General features: G+C 45.3%; 1 protein-coding gene across 5 annotated transcripts in view; it reads right to left on the reverse strand.

Annotated features, from left to right (window-relative positions):
- Positions 1–20,977, reverse strand: part of vps13c (vacuolar protein sorting 13 homolog C) — a 52,875-nt gene that overhangs the window by 25,858 nt on the left and 6,040 nt on the right. For all 5 annotated transcript variants that reach the window (XM_080885676.1, XM_080885679.1, XM_080885677.1 and 2 more), the window contains 48 exons: positions 20,328–20,437; positions 20,193–20,252; positions 20,052–20,111; positions 19,800–19,880; positions 19,365–19,422; positions 19,097–19,224; positions 18,915–19,021; positions 18,649–18,823; positions 18,219–18,281; positions 17,999–18,137; positions 17,820–17,920; positions 17,306–17,448; positions 16,983–17,175; positions 16,660–16,774; positions 16,076–16,212; positions 15,572–15,704; positions 15,245–15,362; positions 15,018–15,150; positions 14,681–14,753; positions 14,463–14,563; positions 14,192–14,345; positions 13,990–14,066; positions 13,242–13,301; positions 12,824–12,974; positions 12,630–12,746; positions 12,432–12,535; positions 11,462–11,629; positions 8,029–8,333; positions 7,607–7,751; positions 7,420–7,528; positions 6,737–6,870; positions 6,387–6,543; positions 6,186–6,265; positions 6,013–6,072; positions 5,418–5,574; positions 5,220–5,339; positions 5,036–5,139; positions 4,712–4,879; positions 4,104–4,408; positions 3,364–3,511; positions 2,780–2,918; positions 2,357–2,475; positions 2,069–2,235; positions 1,575–1,828; positions 1,156–1,382; positions 756–848; positions 399–632; positions 183–314 (listed from right to left, as the gene is read on the reverse strand). In XM_080885676.1, coding sequence (XP_080741802.1) covers positions 183–314; positions 399–632; positions 756–848; positions 1,156–1,382; positions 1,575–1,828; positions 2,069–2,235; positions 2,357–2,475; positions 2,780–2,918; positions 3,364–3,511; positions 4,104–4,408; positions 4,712–4,879; positions 5,036–5,139; positions 5,220–5,339; positions 5,418–5,574; positions 6,013–6,072; positions 6,186–6,265; positions 6,387–6,543; positions 6,737–6,870; positions 7,420–7,528; positions 7,607–7,751; positions 8,029–8,333; positions 11,462–11,629; positions 12,432–12,535; positions 12,630–12,746; positions 12,824–12,974; positions 13,242–13,301; positions 13,990–14,066; positions 14,192–14,345; positions 14,463–14,563; positions 14,681–14,753; positions 15,018–15,150; positions 15,245–15,362; positions 15,572–15,704; positions 16,076–16,212; positions 16,660–16,774; positions 16,983–17,175; positions 17,306–17,448; positions 17,820–17,920; positions 17,999–18,137; positions 18,219–18,281; positions 18,649–18,823; positions 18,915–19,021; positions 19,097–19,224; positions 19,365–19,422; positions 19,800–19,880; positions 20,052–20,111; positions 20,193–20,252; positions 20,328–20,437 — 6,416 coding nt within the window. The remainder of the gene's footprint in view (positions 1–182; positions 315–398; positions 633–755; positions 849–1,155; positions 1,383–1,574; positions 1,829–2,068; positions 2,236–2,356; positions 2,476–2,779; positions 2,919–3,363; positions 3,512–4,103; positions 4,409–4,711; positions 4,880–5,035; positions 5,140–5,219; positions 5,340–5,417; positions 5,575–6,012; positions 6,073–6,185; positions 6,266–6,386; positions 6,544–6,736; positions 6,871–7,419; positions 7,529–7,606; positions 7,752–8,028; positions 8,334–11,461; positions 11,630–12,431; positions 12,536–12,629; positions 12,747–12,823; positions 12,975–13,241; positions 13,302–13,989; positions 14,067–14,191; positions 14,346–14,462; positions 14,564–14,680; positions 14,754–15,017; positions 15,151–15,244; positions 15,363–15,571; positions 15,705–16,075; positions 16,213–16,659; positions 16,775–16,982; positions 17,176–17,305; positions 17,449–17,819; positions 17,921–17,998; positions 18,138–18,218; positions 18,282–18,648; positions 18,824–18,914; positions 19,022–19,096; positions 19,225–19,364; positions 19,423–19,799; positions 19,881–20,051; positions 20,112–20,192; positions 20,253–20,327; positions 20,438–20,977) is intronic.

Below are 20,977 nucleotides of genomic sequence, written 5' to 3' on the forward strand. Positions count from 1 at the left end.
ATCAGCCTATCCCTTCCAGTGGCGTCAACACCTTCGGTGGTAGGATGAACACATGAATAATGTTCTTAAATACTCCTCAGCTAAAACTAAAGTTAGGAAAAAAAAAACCAAACTAAAGTTAGGAGCCTTGAATATATGACACGAGTTTCAGGATCAGGTCTGAATCCAGGTTGAGTTCTTACTTCAAGCGTCATATCAGCTCTCAGCTGTGGCAGCGAAGACCAGTTTTTGGCTGAACCATTGAAGGAGGACTCGGCCAGCAGCAGAGGGACTGTTCGATGACCCAAACCGGACTCCAGAGTCACCTGTACAACCTGAGGGCCAACAACAGCTCGTCAAAAAGAAGCAAACCTTCTTTAAAGTTTTACAATGAATGTTCTGCGAGGACGCTGTGGTACCTTGACTTCGACGCCAAAGCTCTCCCCTTCATTTCGTCCGTCCGGTTCTCTGAAGCTCTCGGTGACCTCGGTGGCCTGGTCCACTCCCAGGAACCAGTAGTTACAGTTGTAGATGTTCATGACCGACCACAGGTCACTGACATCGGGCTTCGATGCCTCGCACTGTTGATCCTTCTGCTTTGCCGTCATGGCGGCTGTTATCGTTGTCACTGTGTTGAGGATGAACGGTGAAATCTGCAGATGAAAGACACACTGGTGATGAGTTCACTGACAGTTGGGAAATCACCGCGAGTCCAGAGAAGCAACACAGAGTCTCCAACATCTGTCAGTGTGATTTCTAAATCCATAAATAAATACCTTAATTATGATTTCCTCCACTGTCACGGAGCCCCTCAGTGGCTGATTGGGGTGAGCTTTGGTTTCCAAGGTGACCGAACAAGGTCTCAGTACCTTTTGGATAGAGCCAGACTGATACCTTTAATCACGTTTGTTCATCTCTCATTACTTACAAGACCACTAACACATCACATTTTCTTCCCCTACAGTAAGACACTTTTTCAGTTAATCTGTTACCCGACTCATATTTTTAAGGGTAATGCAGTAAAAATGGTTTTACTCCCAGTCGTTTACTACCCAAAACGCTATGGGTTTAAATGTGTCTGACATATCAAAAAACACAAAGCAGAACTGATATAACAGTGAGTGAAAGGTTCTCTCTGAAGAATCTACAGACTGCAAAAAACAAGCACACTCTTACGGTGGTGACAGCCTTGTCCTCTTTGTTTTGGATGAAGGGGCAGGCGAGGACCTTCAGCTCCCTCAGGCTGGCTCTCATGTTCTGTGTGCCGTCCTCCTCGGCCTGTAGCGTGAAGTCGCACTGAAATGAGGCCACGAGAGCTGGGGCGTCGGCCTTCATCAGGTTGGCCACGAACACCACCTCTGGGTCCACCACCACTGCTCGAAGTCGAGTCTTCACTGTGGAGGCTGCAGAGAGAAAACAGTCTTGTGATGGTTTTTCTTTTTTTGTTTCCGTTCTCGCTTTGTGATTCTGAATGGTCGTCTTTAGCTTGACTGAGAAGCTCTGAATACTTGGAAACATCAATTTTACAGTTTTATACAGTAGATATACTCAATCCCCCCCGCCTCTCCGGTTGGGGTCTGGTGTCCCGATCTTACCAGTCTTGGGGTCGGCTCGTGGTTCAGTGGTCTGTCTCAGCTGCAGTCTGTCGCTCGGTGCAGAGGTGGCGGGCGGAGCCGAACTCTGCGGCAGAGCCTGCAGGAAGAAATCTCCGACGGCCATCAGAAACTCCACGCTTGCACAGAGATAGAGCTTCTGCAGAATGGCCACCACCTCCCGTTCTGCTGCGCTCTGCCGGTACGTCACGTCGATCGTGACCCCAGAGCTCTCTTCGTCTCTCTGCCTCACCATCCTGCAGCAAGTTAACACAATGTGTGATCACTGACCGAAAACTCTCATCTAAACCACTTTGGTAGCAAAAAACTAAACTGCTTTCCATATGGATCATATTCACTGTGCAGTGTGATCTGACTGTTTCTTCTTCTTCTCTGAAAAACAACTACAGACTATTTGATGAAGAACTCCATCAGTGATTGATCACGTCATCAACAAAACAGTCAGACAGACAGAAAGCAGAGATCATTTGACTTACCGCGAGGTGACCCTCTCCATGCCGGTCCTCAGGTCGTCCAGTGTGCAGGCAGTCAGCACCGTGCTCACCTCCATGCTGCCATTATTTAGGATCTTCCCTGAAGTTTTTAGCAAGTGTAGGGCAAATTCTCCCAGTCTGAGGTCCTGCTGGTTCTGGAGATCTGAGGACTGGGAACAGGGACAACAGTCAGGAAGAATAACTAACACTTACTTGCTTACTCCAACCACTGGACGAATAGCGTCCCCCAGATATCAGTTTCTTTTCACGTCCTTGTTGTTTCTAACTGACCTGTTTGGGGTCGAGGTACAGAACCAGACCAAGAGACTCGATGTTGAAGTTAAACTTGACAGTCTCCAAAGTTTCATCGTCCTCTTCACTGTGGCTCACAGTCATCTTTCCAGAACCACCTGAGCAATCAGGACAAAGATCACATCAACAAAACGGCAAGAAAGCTTAAAGTGGATCTATTACACTCATTAACAATATTTTTATTCTTGGACTTTCGAGCAGCCTAGCTTGATTTAGGGTTCAAAATAATCCTGGTCTATCTTATATCAGATACATGTCAGCGCTTTGAGTACTCCGGGAGAGTAGAGAAGCGCTATATAAGAATCAGTCCATTTACCATGTCATCAGTCAGACACAGAAACCAGACAAATATCAGGGTTCAACTCTGGATGAGTGAAGATCTGAACATAAACTCAATCGGACCTGTCGGGGTGGCTCCAGCTGCTCGGACCTGCAGACTGGTCTCCTGCCGGGCTGCGGCGGGCTCCGGGCTTCCAGCCTCTCCCAGATTCTCCATCAGGATCCTGAGCACCACCTTCAGGTCGTCTTGACTGAGCTTCACCTGCACAGACGCATCAGTCACTACTCAGTCTGTCTACAGCTGTGACTAGAATGAGGCTACGGCTAAAGGCTGCTAGCCTAGCCTAAACCTGCGTCCTTATTGGAGGTGTCTACGCAGACTACAGACCACAACAAACAAACTGCATCCAGCTTCCAAGTAAAAGACGAGACCAGCAACAATATAACTCTACAGAGAGGCCTGTCCTCAGGGGAAACTGTACCTTTGGTGGTTTACTTGTCGACTGGTTGTAAAAACAAGAATAAAATCATTAGTGGAATTTCTGACACATTTTATTCTATTGAGGAAGATTATTACATACGTCTTAAAACACCAACCATACTGTACAGCTACTCTGTTTTTATATCGTCTTGTAATCTGGGAAAGATTTTTGGTTACAAGTTTAATAATGTAACAAGCATACATGTTAACTTCCTCTTCCTCCTACCTTCATGGGTTTCAGATCTCCATCGATCTCCACAGCAGCCATCTTCTTGTACCAGGAAGCTGCCAGGTTTCTCTTGATGTTCAGGTGCAGGTTGACCGGTTCAAGCAGCTCTCTGCTAGGTTGGTTTGAGTCAGGCTCTAAGCAGGTCCTGGGCCACAACAGGAAAGACTCAATGTGCTTACAGGAGAAACGAATCAAAGTCTGCATATAAAAACAAAAGCTTCCCCTTCAAAGCTTTCTGCTTCTGCACCTTTTTTTCAAGCATGACCACAATATCCTTGGAATTCCTGATCTGACTACTTGCACATGCAGTTTCATCCTTTTTCTCAGATTGACCAGCAAATTTCACTGTTTTAACACAAAGGAGAGGCGCCAAGATTCAGGTGGCCAGATTGGGTCTTCCTTCCTGCACGTCTGTGGAGGTTCTCAGTCATTAAAGGTCACGGTAGTCTTAGGAGCTTAAAAAGACATTGAAACCTCTCGCGTCTTATCCAAGAGGTTTCCTGCAGCTTTAAAACTTTTAAAAACTGAAGAAGCTTCTTGGTGAAACAGACTTAAAGAAGTCCAGTTGCATCTTTTTACGCTCCTGAGACTTCCTTTAAGGTCCTATTCTAAGAACATCATTACTGACATTAAGGATTTCAGTCTTCAGGTTCTTTCATTTCACTTTGTAAAATCTTAATCAACACCATTAACATTTCTGACTGTGGATCAAGTCTGTGAGGCTTTGTTTCACTGACCTGGAGAGTTTCACCTTCGTCAGCTGGACGTCCATATTGTCGATGACGGCTGGCAGCGGACATCCTGTGACATCCAGCAGAGAGAAGCTGTTCCCAACAGTAATCAGACCCAGGTCCACCTCCAGAGCGTTGTTGGAGGTGGAGGACTGTGGTATGATGATGACTGGGGCCTTAAGGTTGATGTCCATGGACAGACGGAAGCTCTTCTGGGCGAAGTCACGTACGCTGGACGCGGCCTTCTCCGCTGCCTGAGCCGTCGCGGCGCTCAGAGCTTCTTTAGCGGTCTGGAAGTTGTTGGTGAAATTCTGCAAGAAAAAAAAAAAAAAAAAAAAAAAAAAAAAAAGACAGTTTTCTTCAGTCCAGTAGTGACTATTTCATGCACTCTTAGGTGTTTTAAAAACCACTGGATCCAGGTTTCTTTTTGCATTTCTTCTCATTGGCAAAAATTAAAAAGAATAAAAGAAAACTCACAACATTAATACTGAGAAAGAAAAACAAATCAAACTGGGAGGAGGGAACACAAATAACAAACCAGTGCAGGTTTAGCTGCTCGGGTCAAACTAAAAACAGTTCTACAAACTAACTTTCAATCATCACGTGTGACTCACCAGCAGGGACATGAAGAACCTGTGCAGGTAAACCACCTGGATGCAGCCCACGTTTAACTTCACTTTGCCGTCAGTTTTGGAGGTGTCGGCGTAGCCCGCGCCCTCTGTGGCGTTAGGGGTCAGACTCACGCTGAAGCTGAACACCTCGTTACCCACGATGGAGATGGCCTGAAGCATAGTCGGAGGGAAACCGTTAGCTCACACAAGAACACAAACACAAGAGGGCAGGACGATCTAAAGCAGTCCCGGGGTATCAGGGTCTGAAGACGTTATCAGTTTTGACACAATGGAGTGAAGCATTCTTATATAAGACAACTTACTGACCTTCTTGTGGAAGCTTTTGGGATCAACGTTTAGAACAATGAAGTCTCGCATGCCGCCTGATATATGAGTCTGAGGTCCTTGCATCAGCAGCGAGCCATTAATACCTGAGGTACACAGCAGGCGTGTTACATCAGGTTTGGTAGTGAAAACTCACAGAAAACAAAATTCAGCTCCGATTCAGTACCTTGGATCTTGATGTCGGCCATGTTGCACAACTGGTCGCACACTAGGACGTTGAAGGCCCCGAGATCCATGACCACCTTCAGGTCTGTGACCTGAGAGTCTACAGGTGACACCAGGGCAGCTGCAGGAGAAAAATAACACATGACGCTGAGTTTTAAGTCAGACGCACATTGTGTGTGTGGGTGTGTGTGGTACTGACTGGACTTCGCAGAAACCGTCTTATCCTCCGTCTTTGGTCGGACTTCTTTCTCTGGAGACGGAACGCCGCCGCCAGATGACAATGCCGTCGACAGGAAGTTAATGGCTGACAGCAGAGCTTCGGTGTGAAGCATGACGTCGAGTGAGGTGAAAGTCACCTACGACCCAAGAGGAAAGCTGATGCATTTTAGTGGTTCTCAAAAATGTGCAACACCTGGGATGTGTGACAGATCTTAGTCCCGTGGTGCCACGTTCATCACTGGTATTTTATTAAGTTACTTTTCCCCTGTTCTACCTCTCGTCACAAATACAGGTTTTGTTGTTACACAGCGTAGAGAGACGTTCATAGAAAGAACAGGCTCAAATCTATCAGAACAGGATGACGTGACGTGGAGCATTTTTTGTGTCTGTGTTGTAAATTTGAGTAAAACTTGGGTGATGCAGTGTGAAAATGATTTCTAAATCAGACAAATCCACCTGGTAACACTAGATCTGTGCAAACAGGGCTAAAGCCAAGCTTGCATTTCCTTCAACACGACCATGAGATGTGCAGAGATGATGCTGTACTGATCTGCAGGTGATGAACTATGACTCACATTGATCAGCTGCTCGGTGTTTTTGTAGACGGTGGAGAAGTTTGGTCCGGCACGGTCGGCCTGATGAAACAAACAGGCTGATTAAAAACTGCTGAATCTCAAACCGTCGACCCCACACGTAGTTCTCGCCTCCACCTCCCGTGCATGAACAGGTAATCACATGGTGACCTCACCTTACAATACTCCACTTTGAGCAGTTCAGCTCCAGACTCGACTGAAGAGCTGATGAGGCACAGCGGCTCCCCACTTGAGTCTAAACCAGAAGAGACCAAAGCTGTCACATCATCAACATGTTCGACCGCACATGCACAACCAAAGAAACCAGTACAGACACACTTGTGTCAGTAAACCCTGGTGTGCTGTAACGCTCTGACCTTTGAACTCGAGGCACTTCAGGGCAATTTTTCGGATGTATGTTGCTGCACTCATGTCGTATTTTCTGACTTTTGTGTTAATGCCCATGTGGGCGACGTGAAAGACCAGGAAAGGGGACTCCTTCTGTTCCTTTGGCTTTTTCAGAGTCAGAAGCACCTTAAGAGAAGTAGCAGAAAACACATTTAGATGACAGCAGAGCGCCAACATGTTGGAGCAACAATGAATGCAAAATTTTGTATCTCTTCAGATACAGAATGATCTTTCAGACTCTCTAAAGTCTCCCCAGACTGATGTTCTCTTGAAACAGAGGAAAAGTGAGTCAGACTCTGAGCTCTGGCAGATTTCGTACCTCTTCCACTTCAAAGTTGAGGAGAACGCTGATGGTGTTTTCATTCTGAATTCCATTGGTTGCGGCCACAGCACCATTAGATGCTGGTGGTAATGACACCACATCTACCAGCTGCTCTGCAAGCTCTGCTTTCTCTGTGGAAGCAAAGCGGTGATTAAAACACACACGTGTGTTCAGATCTTCTTTTTCATGTCTCACTAACTGAAGTAGCGATCAAGTTCTTACATAAGAACCGTGCGTCATGGCCACTCAAACATCAACTTTGCTGTGAAAGCGACCCGACTTTAACACTAGTGATAAATGAACTTTTACTGAAATGCTCTGAGGGAGGATGCTCATGCCATCGTGTGTGCAGTTTCAATGCCCAGAAAAAGTAAATACTGGTCTCCACCCACCACCACCTGCCCACCAGATTTGGGTCCCTGCAGCTCTGCCCTTTTGCTGAATGAACCAGACACCATTTTATTGTACAGATGAAAGAAGGCAGTACTAGATATTTGTTTAATTTGCAAGTCATAGAACATAACATGGTTAAAACTTGCTCCTGGGTTCTTCACAGTACTGGAGTAAGGATCTGGTTAAGTCCAAAGATAATCACTTCAGCTGTGTCTGAATTTACAAGCTGAAAATGACTTTTCTCCAACTTATTTCATTTCCCATCATGTGCTGTGAGAGTGAATCACCTTGGGCCACCTGTCTCTTCACATCCATGCTGTGCTCTTTGTTCCCCTCTCCAATGTTCTCTACTAGAATCTTCATCAGTACACCAAGATCTTCCTCACCCAGACTCATCTGATGGATACACAATAAAGGTTTAAGTCTCACTCTGCAGAGTCTGAATCCTGGTTCAGGAAAACAAGAGAGACCTACATTTAGGGACCGGAGCACTCCCTGGACCTGGACTCCGGGAATCTTAGAGAACCAGGAAGCTGCCAGGTTTCGGGTGACAAGCAGCTCTAAGTTGATTGGCTGAAGGATCTCGATGTCGGGCAGAGAGTCTCGCTTCAGTGTGGTTCTGAAAGCACAGTGGAATCTGTTTTTATCTGCTGGACCTTCGTCATGTTTCAGTGCAGCTAAGAGGAGAAACATTTCCCATCAACTGGTGTGTACGAAGACGCCAAGCGATGAAGAGAACTGGATGCAATCAGTGCATTGGTACCATTTCTAAGTCCCAGTGAGGTCTAAACAACCTGAGTTTAGCTGGATTTAAACCAACAAACACAATTAAGCAAAAGCAGAACTGTTTCCATCCCTGCTCACAGTCAGTGTATTCACATTTCTTATGTTGTTACCTGGACAGTTTCAGCTGCGTCAGCTGGACATCCATCTTCTCCACCACAGCTGGCAGAGGGAAACCCTCCACCGGCTGCAGAGAGAAGCTGTTTCCCACCGTGATCAGACCCAGATCCACCACCACAGCATTACAGGAGGTGGAGGACTGGGGGATGATGATGAGTGGGGCCTTCAGCTTGATGTCCATGGACAAACGGAAACTCTTCTGGGCGAAGTCTCGAACACTCGACGCGGCCTTCTCCGCTGCCTGAGCCGTCGCGGCGCTCAGAGCTTCTTTAGCGGTCTGGAAGTTGTCGACGAACATCTGAAGAACAAAAGCAATCAGGTGTGAGATGACAGACTTGAGTAGACTTAGAGAGACGCCATGAAGGAGCAAGTCAGAGGGCCAATGTGAGGAGTTCACTGTGTGCACAGGTTCATTTCTGTTTCACAAACCTTCACAGGGATATGAACCTCATGCTGATGGCAGGCTTTAAAGTCGCTGCGCTTACACACCAGCTGGCACTTGAAATCAGGAGTTGGAACCGAGACGTGGAAACTACATTAGTTACGTTTTTTGAACATTTTTAATATCGTAAATATCGAGCTGAGTGTAGAAGTTAAAAGGTTCATATCACGACTGACGTATGAAACAAGAATGAAAGTCAAACCCGCTTTAAGGAGACGTCACACAGGCAAAGGTCATGTGACTGACGGGGGGGTGGCAGTGAGGGTGTGGGGGGGATAATGAGGGCAGCTGAGTGATTTGCATAGCACATATGGAGGACGTGAGCTCTGATTACTGTCAGATGCTGTGCATGAAAAGCATTCCTTCTTCTGTCATCTCTCCCTGTGTCCGTGCTCACTCTGCCGAACATTCAAACCAGTTGTTTTAACAATCTCCTGGTCTCAGACGGGTGGCGCTCAGGGTTTTGAGTGACTTCCTGTCTCATGTGCTTTGTTTCAGTAACAGTTTGGTGGAAACACGCTCATTGAGGATGATTCTGCTGGACTGTCGGCTATCCTACAAATTTGTAACTGCCTGGATTTCTATGTCACGCAGGTGGGGTTTACTTTTATACTGCAGAAATCAGATTGTTGACACACCCTAAAGACATCCATTAAATTGCACTGACAACGAATATAAACGCACAATATGAGAACTACACCGTACGTCTGCCCTCTTGGCCTGGTTGCTCTTGGAAAAGAGATTTTACCTGGATAAACAAAAGGGTAATGAAATAATAAAAATTAAAAGTAGCGTTTTAGAAAAATGAAAGTGAAGCAAGCCCTACAAGCCAACAGCTATTTTGCAACATTGGGTTGAGCTCAGGCTTTGTAAAAAGACTGAAATGCGTTTCCTGCTTCTTAAACATATGAATAGTTTTCCTTATTTACTTCTTTTGATATTTTAATTTATAAAAATAAACTGGTTCCAAATAGATGATGCATTATAGTCCGTTAATCATCATTCTGTTGATGAGTTGAGGACAATGTGTCATGGGAGGTCAGACGTATTCATATTTTCTAAAGTTATGAAATGAGAAATAAATACAGATGTGATGAGAAGCTGATCAAAGAAAGCATGAGCAGAGAGTATATTTAAAGTTGTCTTTTTGTCACTTCCCTTCTCCCTCAAAGTTAAACCTCGTCATATCGCGCCATTCAGATTAACCCGAGTCTACGACCAACGAGTAGAAGGTAGAGACGGGGGTTAATCCGCTCACAGAGACAGGGTCCCTCTGGGACGTTAAACCTGATGATATTTAAGCTGGTGGTGCAGCGGTGTTGTCGAGTGAAGCTAAAGCAGAAGGTTTTGTGCAGTTCAGAGGTGCATGCTGGATGCTGTACCTCGTCACCAGATGTATACTGAAAGCTAAAAGAAGCCTGCAAGAACAAAACACATCAACAAGACAAGAAAGATGAGAGACAAAGAACTGCAGAGAAAGGTCATGCAACAGGGAACAAGACATCTCTGATTTGACTCTACAGCTACAAACACATCAGAGAAGTTCAGAGTTTAAACTAAAGCTGATTCCCGACGACTGTCCTGCAGACATTACAGTGACAGCTGCAGCCAAAAGCAACTGAACATATAGAGTACAATACAGTTTCATTTCACAGTGACATGGAGCCAATTTCTGTCCATCCCTACTCACACTCACTCATTTCACAGAGGTCAACCACACGGAATGAAATTTGAAATTAACTTATCAAAAGGTTGGAATGGGTTTATAAACCACCATTAAGGAGCAGCAGCGGTTGTGTTCTGGTACGGAGGAGACTTCAAACACTTACAGAGGGACGTTTAACGGAATAATCTCACAATAAATAAAATCACTTGCATGTATATGAAAAAACTCATTGCTAATTATCTCCTGTTCTTCAGAATGAAAAGGCAAAGCAGAGAATTTTGGAAATTCTGCAAAGAGCTTGAATAGGAAACAGAAGGTGTTTTTTCTAGCAAGTGAAGCACATAATCCTGATACAGCCGTCTGATAGTGGCATAAACTCTCATGAATGTCTCAGTTCCTGGTAGAATTCAACAAAGGAAAAGTAATCGAGTTTAAAAGAGGCAAAAAAGTACTTTAAGCACTTTAAGTATAAGTACTTAATTGATATCCTAGAGGGCAACTCCAGGCCTCGAGGGCCGGTGTCCTGCAGGTTTTAGATCTCACCCTGGGTCAACACACCTGAATCACAGGATTAGTTCGTTACCAGGCCTCTGGAGAACTTCAAGACATGTTGAGGAGGTCATTTAGCCATTTGAATCAGCTGTGATGGATCAAGGACACATCTAAAACCTGCAGGATACCGGCCACGCTGATCACAGAGGGGCTGAGTGTAGAAGGGCGGAGCCGATTAGATTTGGGCCACAGTGTGTCACAGATAATATAACATAGGTTGATTAGGAAGCATGTCAGACTGTTCACGGTATCCTGCTATGTGCTGCAGACGTCACCTGAAACTGCAGATGTGTGAGCGTGGACTGCTGGATCATAGAGGACATTGGCCACACACAGACAAGGCAAAGACTAGTTCTGTAGTTAGTGACTGTGTTAAGTTGAAGAGCACAGAAACAAAAGCAACACACTCACAACAAATGAAGGAAATTAATACTTCGATATAGGAATCTGAGAAGCCAAATGAAAGAAAGAGCCCACATCACATTTAAACACCGAAATGTGTGTTTAAAAATGAAATGTGTTCAAGACTAGAAGTGTGTGTGTGTGTGTGTGTGTGTGTGTGTGTGTGTGTGTCCATCACATGTGTTTGTGTATTTATACATTAACCTATAAGCACCATCACAATCAGGAGGGCAACCGTAACCAGAAGCCCAACGGCCTCCACACAGAGACAACAGTCATCTGGCCTTTTAGGGGTCGCCTGTGTGGAGGTCAGGGCTGAGTGTGAATGTGCATTTAATGTGTAGAGAAATATGACGCTCCTTACCAGCAGAGACATGAGGAACTTGTGCAGGTAGACGATATGGATGCAGCCCAGGCGCAGGGTGATCTTCCCGTCCACCTTCGACATGTCGCCGTAGCCGTCGCCCTCGGTTGCCCCGGGAAACAGAGAGAGTTTGAAGCTGAACACTTCCTCACCCACGATGGACACTGCCTGCAGGGTGAAGAAAAGACCACAGCGGCACTTTCCATGACTCGAGACAGAGTACAGAACTTATCCTAGTACTAAAAGATCCCAGCTGACTTTTTACAGAAAAACAAAGACACTTAAGTGCACACAAACTTCTAAAGTAGCTTCTTTGTCTGGACTCAAGGCAGAAAGCAGATCTGATCATATATTGTGGCACGTGTACTGTTAGCATGACAGATGCTCAGGCTTCAGACTGCTTGAAAACCTCTGCTTTAGACAGCTAATATTCACTCCTGGGTCTGTACGACATCAGTGAGAATGGATCTCTCTGTTATGGTTGTCTCAGGGAACCAGCTGTGGCTGACAGAACAGCAGCCGGATCCACATGCTGATGCTGTTAAAGCCTTCCTGCTTATGAGAGGCAGAAAGCTGGCCTTAAAGGAAGGGCAGTTAAGCAGCTTGTTATAGGCTTATAAAAGGATACAGGATTTTAAAGTGCGAGTAATAAAAAACAACCTTAGTGGATTTCAAGAATGAAAATATAGAGCTGGAAATGAGTAATCCACTTGAAATCAATGTTAAACATCCTACTTAATGATCTGAGAAGTCTGTCTTTCTACCGCCTTTAGAATAGAATACAATAGAATGCCTTTTATTGTCACTATACACATGTACAATGAGATACAGAGCATCTCCTACTCAGAGCAGACCTGTGGGAAAGCAAGGTGCACAGTTTTACAGCGCTACATAAATAGTATACAAAAATATCACATGTACAAATACACTGTGGAAACAAAGTATTCCAGCAAGTTTTCCTGCTGCGGACCTTTCTGTGGATGGTATTGGGGTTGACGTCTGTGACCACGATGTCTCGCAGCCGTGCGAACACCTCCGTCTCCTTCGGCTGCACCAACACAGACGCGTCGATTCCTGCAGAGAGGTCACATGACCACAATTTATGCTTGATCGTGTGCCGTCAGCGTGCCCGTGCTTTTATCTCTCACTTCAGCTCAAGTGTTCGCACCTTGGACTCTGATGTCAGCGATGCTACGGCGGTCATCACACACCTCCACATGGAAACAACCCAACATGGCGACCAACTTGAAATTGAATATTCCTGCATCCTTAGCTCCTTTAGATACTGCAGAGAACGAGAATCATATCCTGTCACATGAAGATCATTCAAGACACACCTGTAACCAGATGGTTAAGCCTCACCTGTCCGGCTCTTTCCAGTCTTCTCCACCTGCTTTTTGACATCTTTGTCTTTGTCTCCGCTGAACTGTGATGGCATGGCGTTGTTCAGGTAATTGATGGTTGAGAGTAGCGCTTTAGTGTGAAGGAGGAAGTCCAGAGAGGAAAACTCCACCTGAAACAGCAGTAGAGAGACACCTGAGAGGAAGCATGGCATCATGAACCGACTGACTGCGAGCCACTATTTGTTTCAGAGATAAAACATCCAGACCCACACTTTTTAAAGCGCTTCTTGGACAGGAAATAATCCCTGAATGACCAACAAATGTCGAGTCACATGTTTGTGTTGTTTGTATTAAGAACAAAAAAAAAAAAAAGTCATAAACTGAATGACTAAATGCTGATTTTAACAGTGGAATAAAAGAACCGCTCGCCCACTCACCTTCAGCGTCTGCTCAGTGTTTTCAAACAGTGTCTGGAAGTTGGGACCGGCGGGGTCGGCCTGCGGCAGCACAGAGACACAAAAACACGTTCAGCGGGTTCATGTTTCTGTTTGCTGGATAAAAGGCCGATTCTGACTATGTTACCGGACTGATAGCGCCAGGCAAAACGATCTGAACTGTGGTGTTCTGAGCCATTTTTGGCCACATCAACACAATCTTCAGTCACACCACGACCCCACTTACTACATGATTGTGACCTGTCCCAAATCTGTGTCTATTATGTGTAAACAGACCTCTCTGCATTCAGTCATACTTGTTATTAATCTCTGTCTCTCTTCCACAGCATGTCTTTATCCTGTCTCCCTTCTCTCTCTCCAACCAATCACAGCAGATGGCCCCGCCCCTCCCCGAGTCTGGTTCTGCCGGAGGTTTCTTCCTGTTAAAAGGGAGTTTTTCCTTCCCACTGTCGCCAAAGTGCTTGCTCATAGGGGGTTCAATTCAATTCAATTTTATTTATATAGCGCCAAATCACAACAGTCGCCTCAAGGTGCTTTATATCATACAGTAGATCCTACAATAATACATACAGAGAAAAAACCCAACAATGAAATGAGCCCCTATGGCAGTGTAAGTGTGTCCATGTCCTAAAATGAGTGAAATATCTGAGGAGCAGGATCACCAGCAGTGAGATCCAGTACTACATGTAGACCAAACAGGTGAGTCTGCTGGTGGTGTGTTTAATCTTACCTTGATGAACTCCACCTTCAGCAGGTTGGTGCCCTGCTCCGAGGAGCTGATCAGGTGGAGAGGCTGTTTTGTACCACCTGAAACAACAAAAACACATTTAAAAAAAAGAACAAAAATATCACGACTACAAATGGAGACTATGAACAGGTACACCACACAAAAGAATTCGTTTAAATTATGATGTTAATAGCATCTGTGCTACCTGGCAGGTCGCAGTAGTCGAGCATGACTCGTTGCAGATACGAGGTGACGCTCAGGTCGAAGCTTCGTTTCTTCCCTTCGGCTCCCAGGTGACAGATACTGAAGGACAGGAAAGTCTTTTCCTGTTCCACCTGCCGGGTCAGCTCCACCAGCACCTGAACACATCGCACGCTGCTCGGTCACACGTTCTCATTTAACACTAGGACACCGCACCCCACCCCCTCCTCATGGGTCGCATGATGACCTGACACGAGAGCCAAACATTCACACACCTCTTTGACTTCAAACTTGAAGTGAACATCAGTGAGATCCTCCACAGTCGAGCGCTGATGATCCTCATCTGTTGATTTCTCACTGGTGTCTTCATCCGAATCTGAACACAAATTACGCACGACAGCATCAGTCACAGCCCACAGCGTCGTACAGCGTAGCTTTAAAGCTTTTAATTTGTTAAAAAACAATAGTCAGTCGAAATGCACCAAGCACTTACCCGTTTCCATGGTGTCGAGGAGGGTGGGGGGAAGGTCAAGTGCTCGCGGTCTCACCTCCACCAACGGCAAGACCTACAACAAGAATCGCCCAAACACGGTCAGCTAAACATCGAAGTGCAGGTAACTCTCACTCCCCAAAGTTCTCTCTGCAATCCCTCTAACATCCCTCAGTCCTCACCCTTGACCTCCCCATCACTCCCCAAACTTTCACCTGTCTCTACCACCCCCCAAATGTTTTTGCTCTGAAGTTTCCATCATCACTCACTCCTCCAATCCCAATATATCCTTTCTATATTAGTGCTTAGCTGCAAGACGAACGGTCTGTACCAAACGTACCTTCAGTGTTGGGGTGGATGGCGAGGAGTCCACGTTGGGTAGAGGGATGCCGTCGACCAGCTCGAGGACACTGTGGATCTTCTGGTCTGAGATCTTAACGTGTAGCAAAGGCAGCTCGCCCGATACCTTAAACCTGAAACGCCAGAAACGATTTGGATAAGGTGCACAGGTGAGTGCAGACGAGTCAGCAGAGAATTTGAACGCCTGTTCACCGGTGGGAATCATACCTGGGCATCCTGGCATCCTTTTCCACCATGCACTTGGCCAAACTGAGAGTGAGATCCATCGGCTGGAGGATGTGTTGGAATGAAGAACCCTGCTGCCGTGCTACCTTCCAAGCCTCACCTGGAATCAGGTTACGACAAATTAACTAAAAATGATAACAGATGTAATCTGAGGAAACACAGTTCACCTACTGGCCACTTTGTTAGGTACACCTGTTCTACTGCTCGTTAACATAAATATGGTGAATGAGCTGGTGCTTATATGCCTTATATGTATTCAATACTTGCACTTTTGTGTATGTGTAGCTCTGTTGTTGTGCGCTGATGTACCTGACTTGCTGTAAAGCACTTGAACTCGGCTCAGCGTCACGCTGTATCTGTCATAGGCTCGATCCATGATTTCCTCCAGAGACGAGAAGGAGGAAGTGGACGACCGGATGCCGCTTTGCTCAACACTGTTTAACTACAGACCAACAAATACACACTGGTGTTAAGTGACAGGCTGTAGTGCAGGCCTGTAAACACTCACGCTGTTGTCTTATCTGTTGCACTACGAGCTGTAAGGTCAAACCACAAAACATTTATGAGGCCAGTTCTATAAAAAGGCAAAACCCAGGCACACCAGGAATTTAGGAAAACAACTGTAAAATATCCAGAACTTAAACTGTACTGTAACGGAAATTTTTACGAGACACAGCTGACTTTCTTAAGGTCAGTATGTGTATTTATTATTTTTATAGTTAGAGAATATTAAAGAAACTGGTTATCATCATGAAAATATTATAAAAAAGGTATTTTCATCTTAAAAGCAGGGGTAAAACTAAAAGGACTGACCTGAAAGCAGCCAAAGTCCACGATAATGAGGTCCGCCGTGCTGCTGTAGAAGCCTGACTTTGGCAACAGCAGATAGGACGGTTTCAACTCGATCCTCAGGTCCAGGACCTTTCTAGTCTCAATCATGTGAGACAAACCTGCAGAGACATGAATCCCTTAAAGTCCTAAGACCCGAACTCTTCCACGGCATGCATTTTTAATTTCTCTTTGATATTTGGGCTGATTGGGACCCGATGAATGTAAAAACAAAGAATTACTAGGTTGGGTTTTTTTCCTGATTTATGTTTCTAAGAAAAATAAGAGCCACATATGAGGATATTCGTTTAGAATTTCGATAGAACAGTAGCAGCATAACATCCTCGTAAGTGGATATCAGGCCCTTGTAGAGCAAAATTGAGTATTTTGGTCTAAATAACCCAAAATGTGATGTCCACATATGTGGACGCCAGGTCCTAGGAGGTTAAAGTCCTGGTATGGACCCAACAGTCCTGATCATCATAGGACTACATAACCTGTTCAGCCGTGAGGACAATGGACCCCTGCTCCACCGTAACTGCTGGTTTGAACAGAAAATAGTTACTGACCTGTGGCAGTTTTCTCTTTGATCTCCTCCAGTTTGGAGAGTGTGGCCGTGGTCAGGACCTCCAGATCCACACCTTTCTCTGTCTTAAAGAAGTCGACGATACTGTTGACTGTCAGCTGAAGGATGAAAACACAGAGAGAGACAGGAATCATAAGAAACAACCATCTTTGACTTCCCAGAGACACTTAAATGGGTTAAAGAAGAAGAAGAAGACACAGACACCAGTAAGACTAACAGAAACTAAATGAACGCAACATACGAAAGACAAGCAGCTTTCATTTACTGTGAAAGGTGGTTTAAGGCAAACGTGATCAGAACGATTACCGCATCATAGATGATCTCCACAGGCTGAGACTCGACTCTGAGCAGCTGGTCACCAGTGCTTTCCTCGGGGTTCAACTCGAACAAAACGCTGAGCAGAGACGAGGACGAGTCGCCCATTGAGGCGATGAGTGAGGGCGTCGCCCCCTGCTGCTGCAAACCAGTAACATACCAGTGCTGCAAGGTCGTCTCCACCCTGCAGCAGAGCAGGGTCAATACAAATACCAGTCAGACTGACATGGATATGTGGACCTTCCACCAAAAGTAGCACTAGAATATTTCAGCAGGTTGATTTATTTCATGTGTGTAAAATAAAAACCCCTGACCTGATGGCCTGAGCTCCGGGCCTCTGAGAGATTTTCGTCTTGAGGTTGATCATCTGGACCTTGAGGATCTCTGGTACATTGGGTTCCTCTCTGACCGTGACCGAAGTCCTCAGTAGCTGGAAATTGACGATCACAGCTACATACTGAAACAGACAAGTTCACGCCAGCTCAGTGTCACCAAAAAGTCTGGGTCCTGCTTCAAGTAGAGTCGGGTATTTTCAAATCTGCGCTTCATTTGACATTTGTGGGCGTGTAAATGATGAAAAACAAAATGTCTATAATTAGTCAGCCGCTGAGTGAGGACGCTGCAGCATGATTGTAGAAGCATGAAATGCTTCTTTGCATAGACACCTCACACGGTTAATCCGAGTGTCAGATTTTTACAACCGGATAATTAAAACTGAGTGTTTACTTGGATATAGTTTGCTCTGATGAGGGTGCTAAAGGCAACAATGGGAAACTTGAACTTATCACCTACAAAGCCCACGAGCATGCAGATAGCAGGTGTGTTTACCTTTCTGGGTAAAGCCAGATTGTGAGAGCTGCCACTGTACCCGATGGCTGTGTACAGCTTTTCCTTCTCCTCTGCGGTCATGATTTGGTCGAGTCCTGAACCTGAACAACGGCAGACACGCTTTCAGCCGCCAGTTTGGACAGAGCGAGGTTTTTAAGGGGAATCTGAATATCACTTACTCTCCGGCTCTTTGCTCTCCTCTGGCGCCTGCTCCTCCTTTTTAGCCTTCCTCCCAAATAAGCTGCTGAAGAAACCTCCTCCCTGCTTTTGTCCTGCCGCCGCCTTCTTTGCTGCCACCTTCTGTCCTGATCTGATCACCTGCAGGGGGGGGGAAGACGAGCATATGGCGTATAGCTAGCCTGAACTCTCCTCTGGTCTAATTTCAGTCACTGTGTTTACCTCCATGTGCGCCTGTTGTCGGCCCAGAGTGATGTTGAAAACATCCAGAACTTTCTCGAGATCCTGGAGGAGCAAACAGCAGGGAAACAGCAGCAGCAAAGTTCAGCTTCTTTATGAGCTCTTATTGGCAGCCAAAATCCTCATAATTAGGATTCATTAGTTACATTCAGTAACTAAGGCAAAAAAGCAGAAATCAAACACATGACTGGAATTTTCGTTCATTTTAAAGTGATCTTAAGTTACTTCATCTTCGTCATCTTCAGCAGAGTGGTGGAAGATTACAGAGTGCTTTGTGTAATTGGTGGAGATAAAATTCCCACTTGATACTGTTAGCTCTGACTCACCACCACAGCTACATGTGAGCGACTGTGGTTTCTGTTGGGTGTGCGCTCTGTTTAAGCTTGGCGCTGCTGTACAGAGACACCTTTACCTGGACTTGTTGCTCAGTTTCCTGGCTCACTTTGCCCTGGCTCAGCAGTTTGGTCTTGTAGGCGTTCTTGTAAGCCTTCAGGTTCTCCCGATGACGTTTAATGTTAGACCAGGACCACGTGTGTGAAAGAGGGTGGATGTGGACCTCTGTCACGCTGTTGACGCCGTACTTCCACCTGAGAGAGGCAGAGGAAGCAAATATTTGTGAGTTTCTGAGTCGATTTTGTTCCCTGATCATCTCCGAATTGTAAACTTTACAAAACAGACCAGAGTTTGACGTTTCCTTTCACTGGGACGTCCGGCCTGAACTTCCTGTAGGGGGCGTTCTTCACCATGCAGTCGATGGACTCCAGCAGCTCCACCATGGTGAGGTACTGTACAGGAATCCGAGGGGAATGTTTAGAGAACAGTCTCACCTGTCTTTGCCTCCCATCTTGGTCTCATATTACCTGTGGTTTGGTCATCTCGATGGCAATGCTCTGGACCTCCAGCTGAAGATCTGCCTTCGGACTCTTCAGCTCCAGCTCAGCGCTCGGGTTGATGCATATTTTAGCCGAAGCGAAGATTGGTTTGAAAACTTCAGGGAGAAAAATATTTATGGGTGAAATTTGTGTGGATTTCACTGAGTGTAAGACGGTAAATACAGAAATGCAACAGAACAGGGAGGCTGAACTATGTGAATGCTGTTCCTCCTTTTAAAAGAAGTGTTGAACTCACTGTACTGATAGTGAGGAAGCTCCTGGTCCTTAGTGCAAATCCCAGATTTTAGCTGGCCCTGCACGAGAGGAGGAGACAGACGATGAGCGTGAATGTTTCCTCTGACAACAGAATTAGGGTCACTCGGCTGACAGGTACGTACATTTGTGGCTCTCATCTTGCAAACTGTTGAAATTAATGCAACTTACAGTGTCTCCCTTTATGGCTGTAACCAACATAGGGATCACTGGATGACTCCATGAAATGATGACGATTACCTCATTATTTGCTCAAATTAAATTAAAGGTTTAGGACTAAGCAACAGCTTTATAGCTGTAGTTAACATTTACATGCCTTTTCACTTATCATTAGTTTTATTTTTACTTTTTATTCTTGTTATATTTTTATTGTTAATTAAGAATCAGCTCAAATCAGGTGACTCTGTTCCCAACTCACCACGATGTCCTCCCACGATCCTTTGTAAAAGATCGGACTGTTGACGTTCCAGTAGGCGCAGAGAGACTTCAGACTCCCGAGCTGCGGTAAACATGTAAACAGCAGCAATCAAAATCATGGATCGATCCACATCACATGACCGATGAGCTATTCTGCATCCTTCACACAGGTGACGTGCAATTTAAGCTTTAAGCTTACAAACACCAGATAACAAGGAACACAGAATTAGAGGGCAAGCAGAGCATCTGTCACCTTATAGATGATCTTTGCTGCCTCGTTCAGGATGCACTCTTTCCAGGTCGCATCAGTGGTCTAAAAAAACCCAAAGAAAACACAGCGATGTACCAACAGCAACTGCACAGGTAGCTGGAAGTGTGTATGCGTATATGTTACCTTAAGGCTGAGCTCTGACAGCGTCACTCCCATAGACAGGGGGCGCTGTGGATCCGACAGCTAAAACAAAACAGAGCAGACATGAGCTGACTCACCTTAACGAGTATCCGGATTTGAACCTGGATCAGTACTTACATCATCTTCGTAGCGCAAGTGGATGCTGCTGATGTTCACCTGCAGGTTTTTAATCACCTGAGTGGCCATTTTCTCCGCAAACGTGTCCTTCTTTTCTTCCTTGGGTTTGTCTGAAACAATAAACAGTATAAAGCAAGTCTTACTTACTTGGATTCATACCATTTTTACTTCACGCTGGATACAGATGGTTTGTTTCTGTTCATTCATAAAAAGATTCTGAGCTTTAAAAGGCAGGTCCAAGAAACCAATATGTAACAGAGATCCTGAAATATCAAATCAGCTTGAACTGATGCTACCTGTCTTGTGATTTCACACTGACCTCTTCACAGATCAGATTTTCACTACCATATAGAAATGGCCAAAATAATAAACAGCAAAACTGCAATCTTTCTAGAATATTTATAAGTGGTATCAGTCAAAACTATTGTTTCAGTTCGTTTAGTGTAATATTTTGAGGACCAACAGGCTTTGTGTTGATCATAGTGACCAGGTGGGTGGAGGCTGGTGGTACCACCTGGCATATTAAATAACACTGAACACCTTTACCAGAATTTAAATGTGAAAACACACTGCATAACCATCGAAATATCCAAATGGACTAGACTGCAAAGAGACCCTGTCACACAGGCCTAGCGAGCTGTTGGTGACCT

The sequence above is a fragment of the Rhamphochromis sp. 'chilingali' genome (assembly GCF_963969265.1).
Source record: "Rhamphochromis sp. 'chilingali' genome assembly, chromosome: 6".
Classification (NCBI taxonomy): Eukaryota; Metazoa; Chordata; class Actinopteri; order Cichliformes; family Cichlidae; genus Rhamphochromis; species Rhamphochromis sp. 'chilingali'.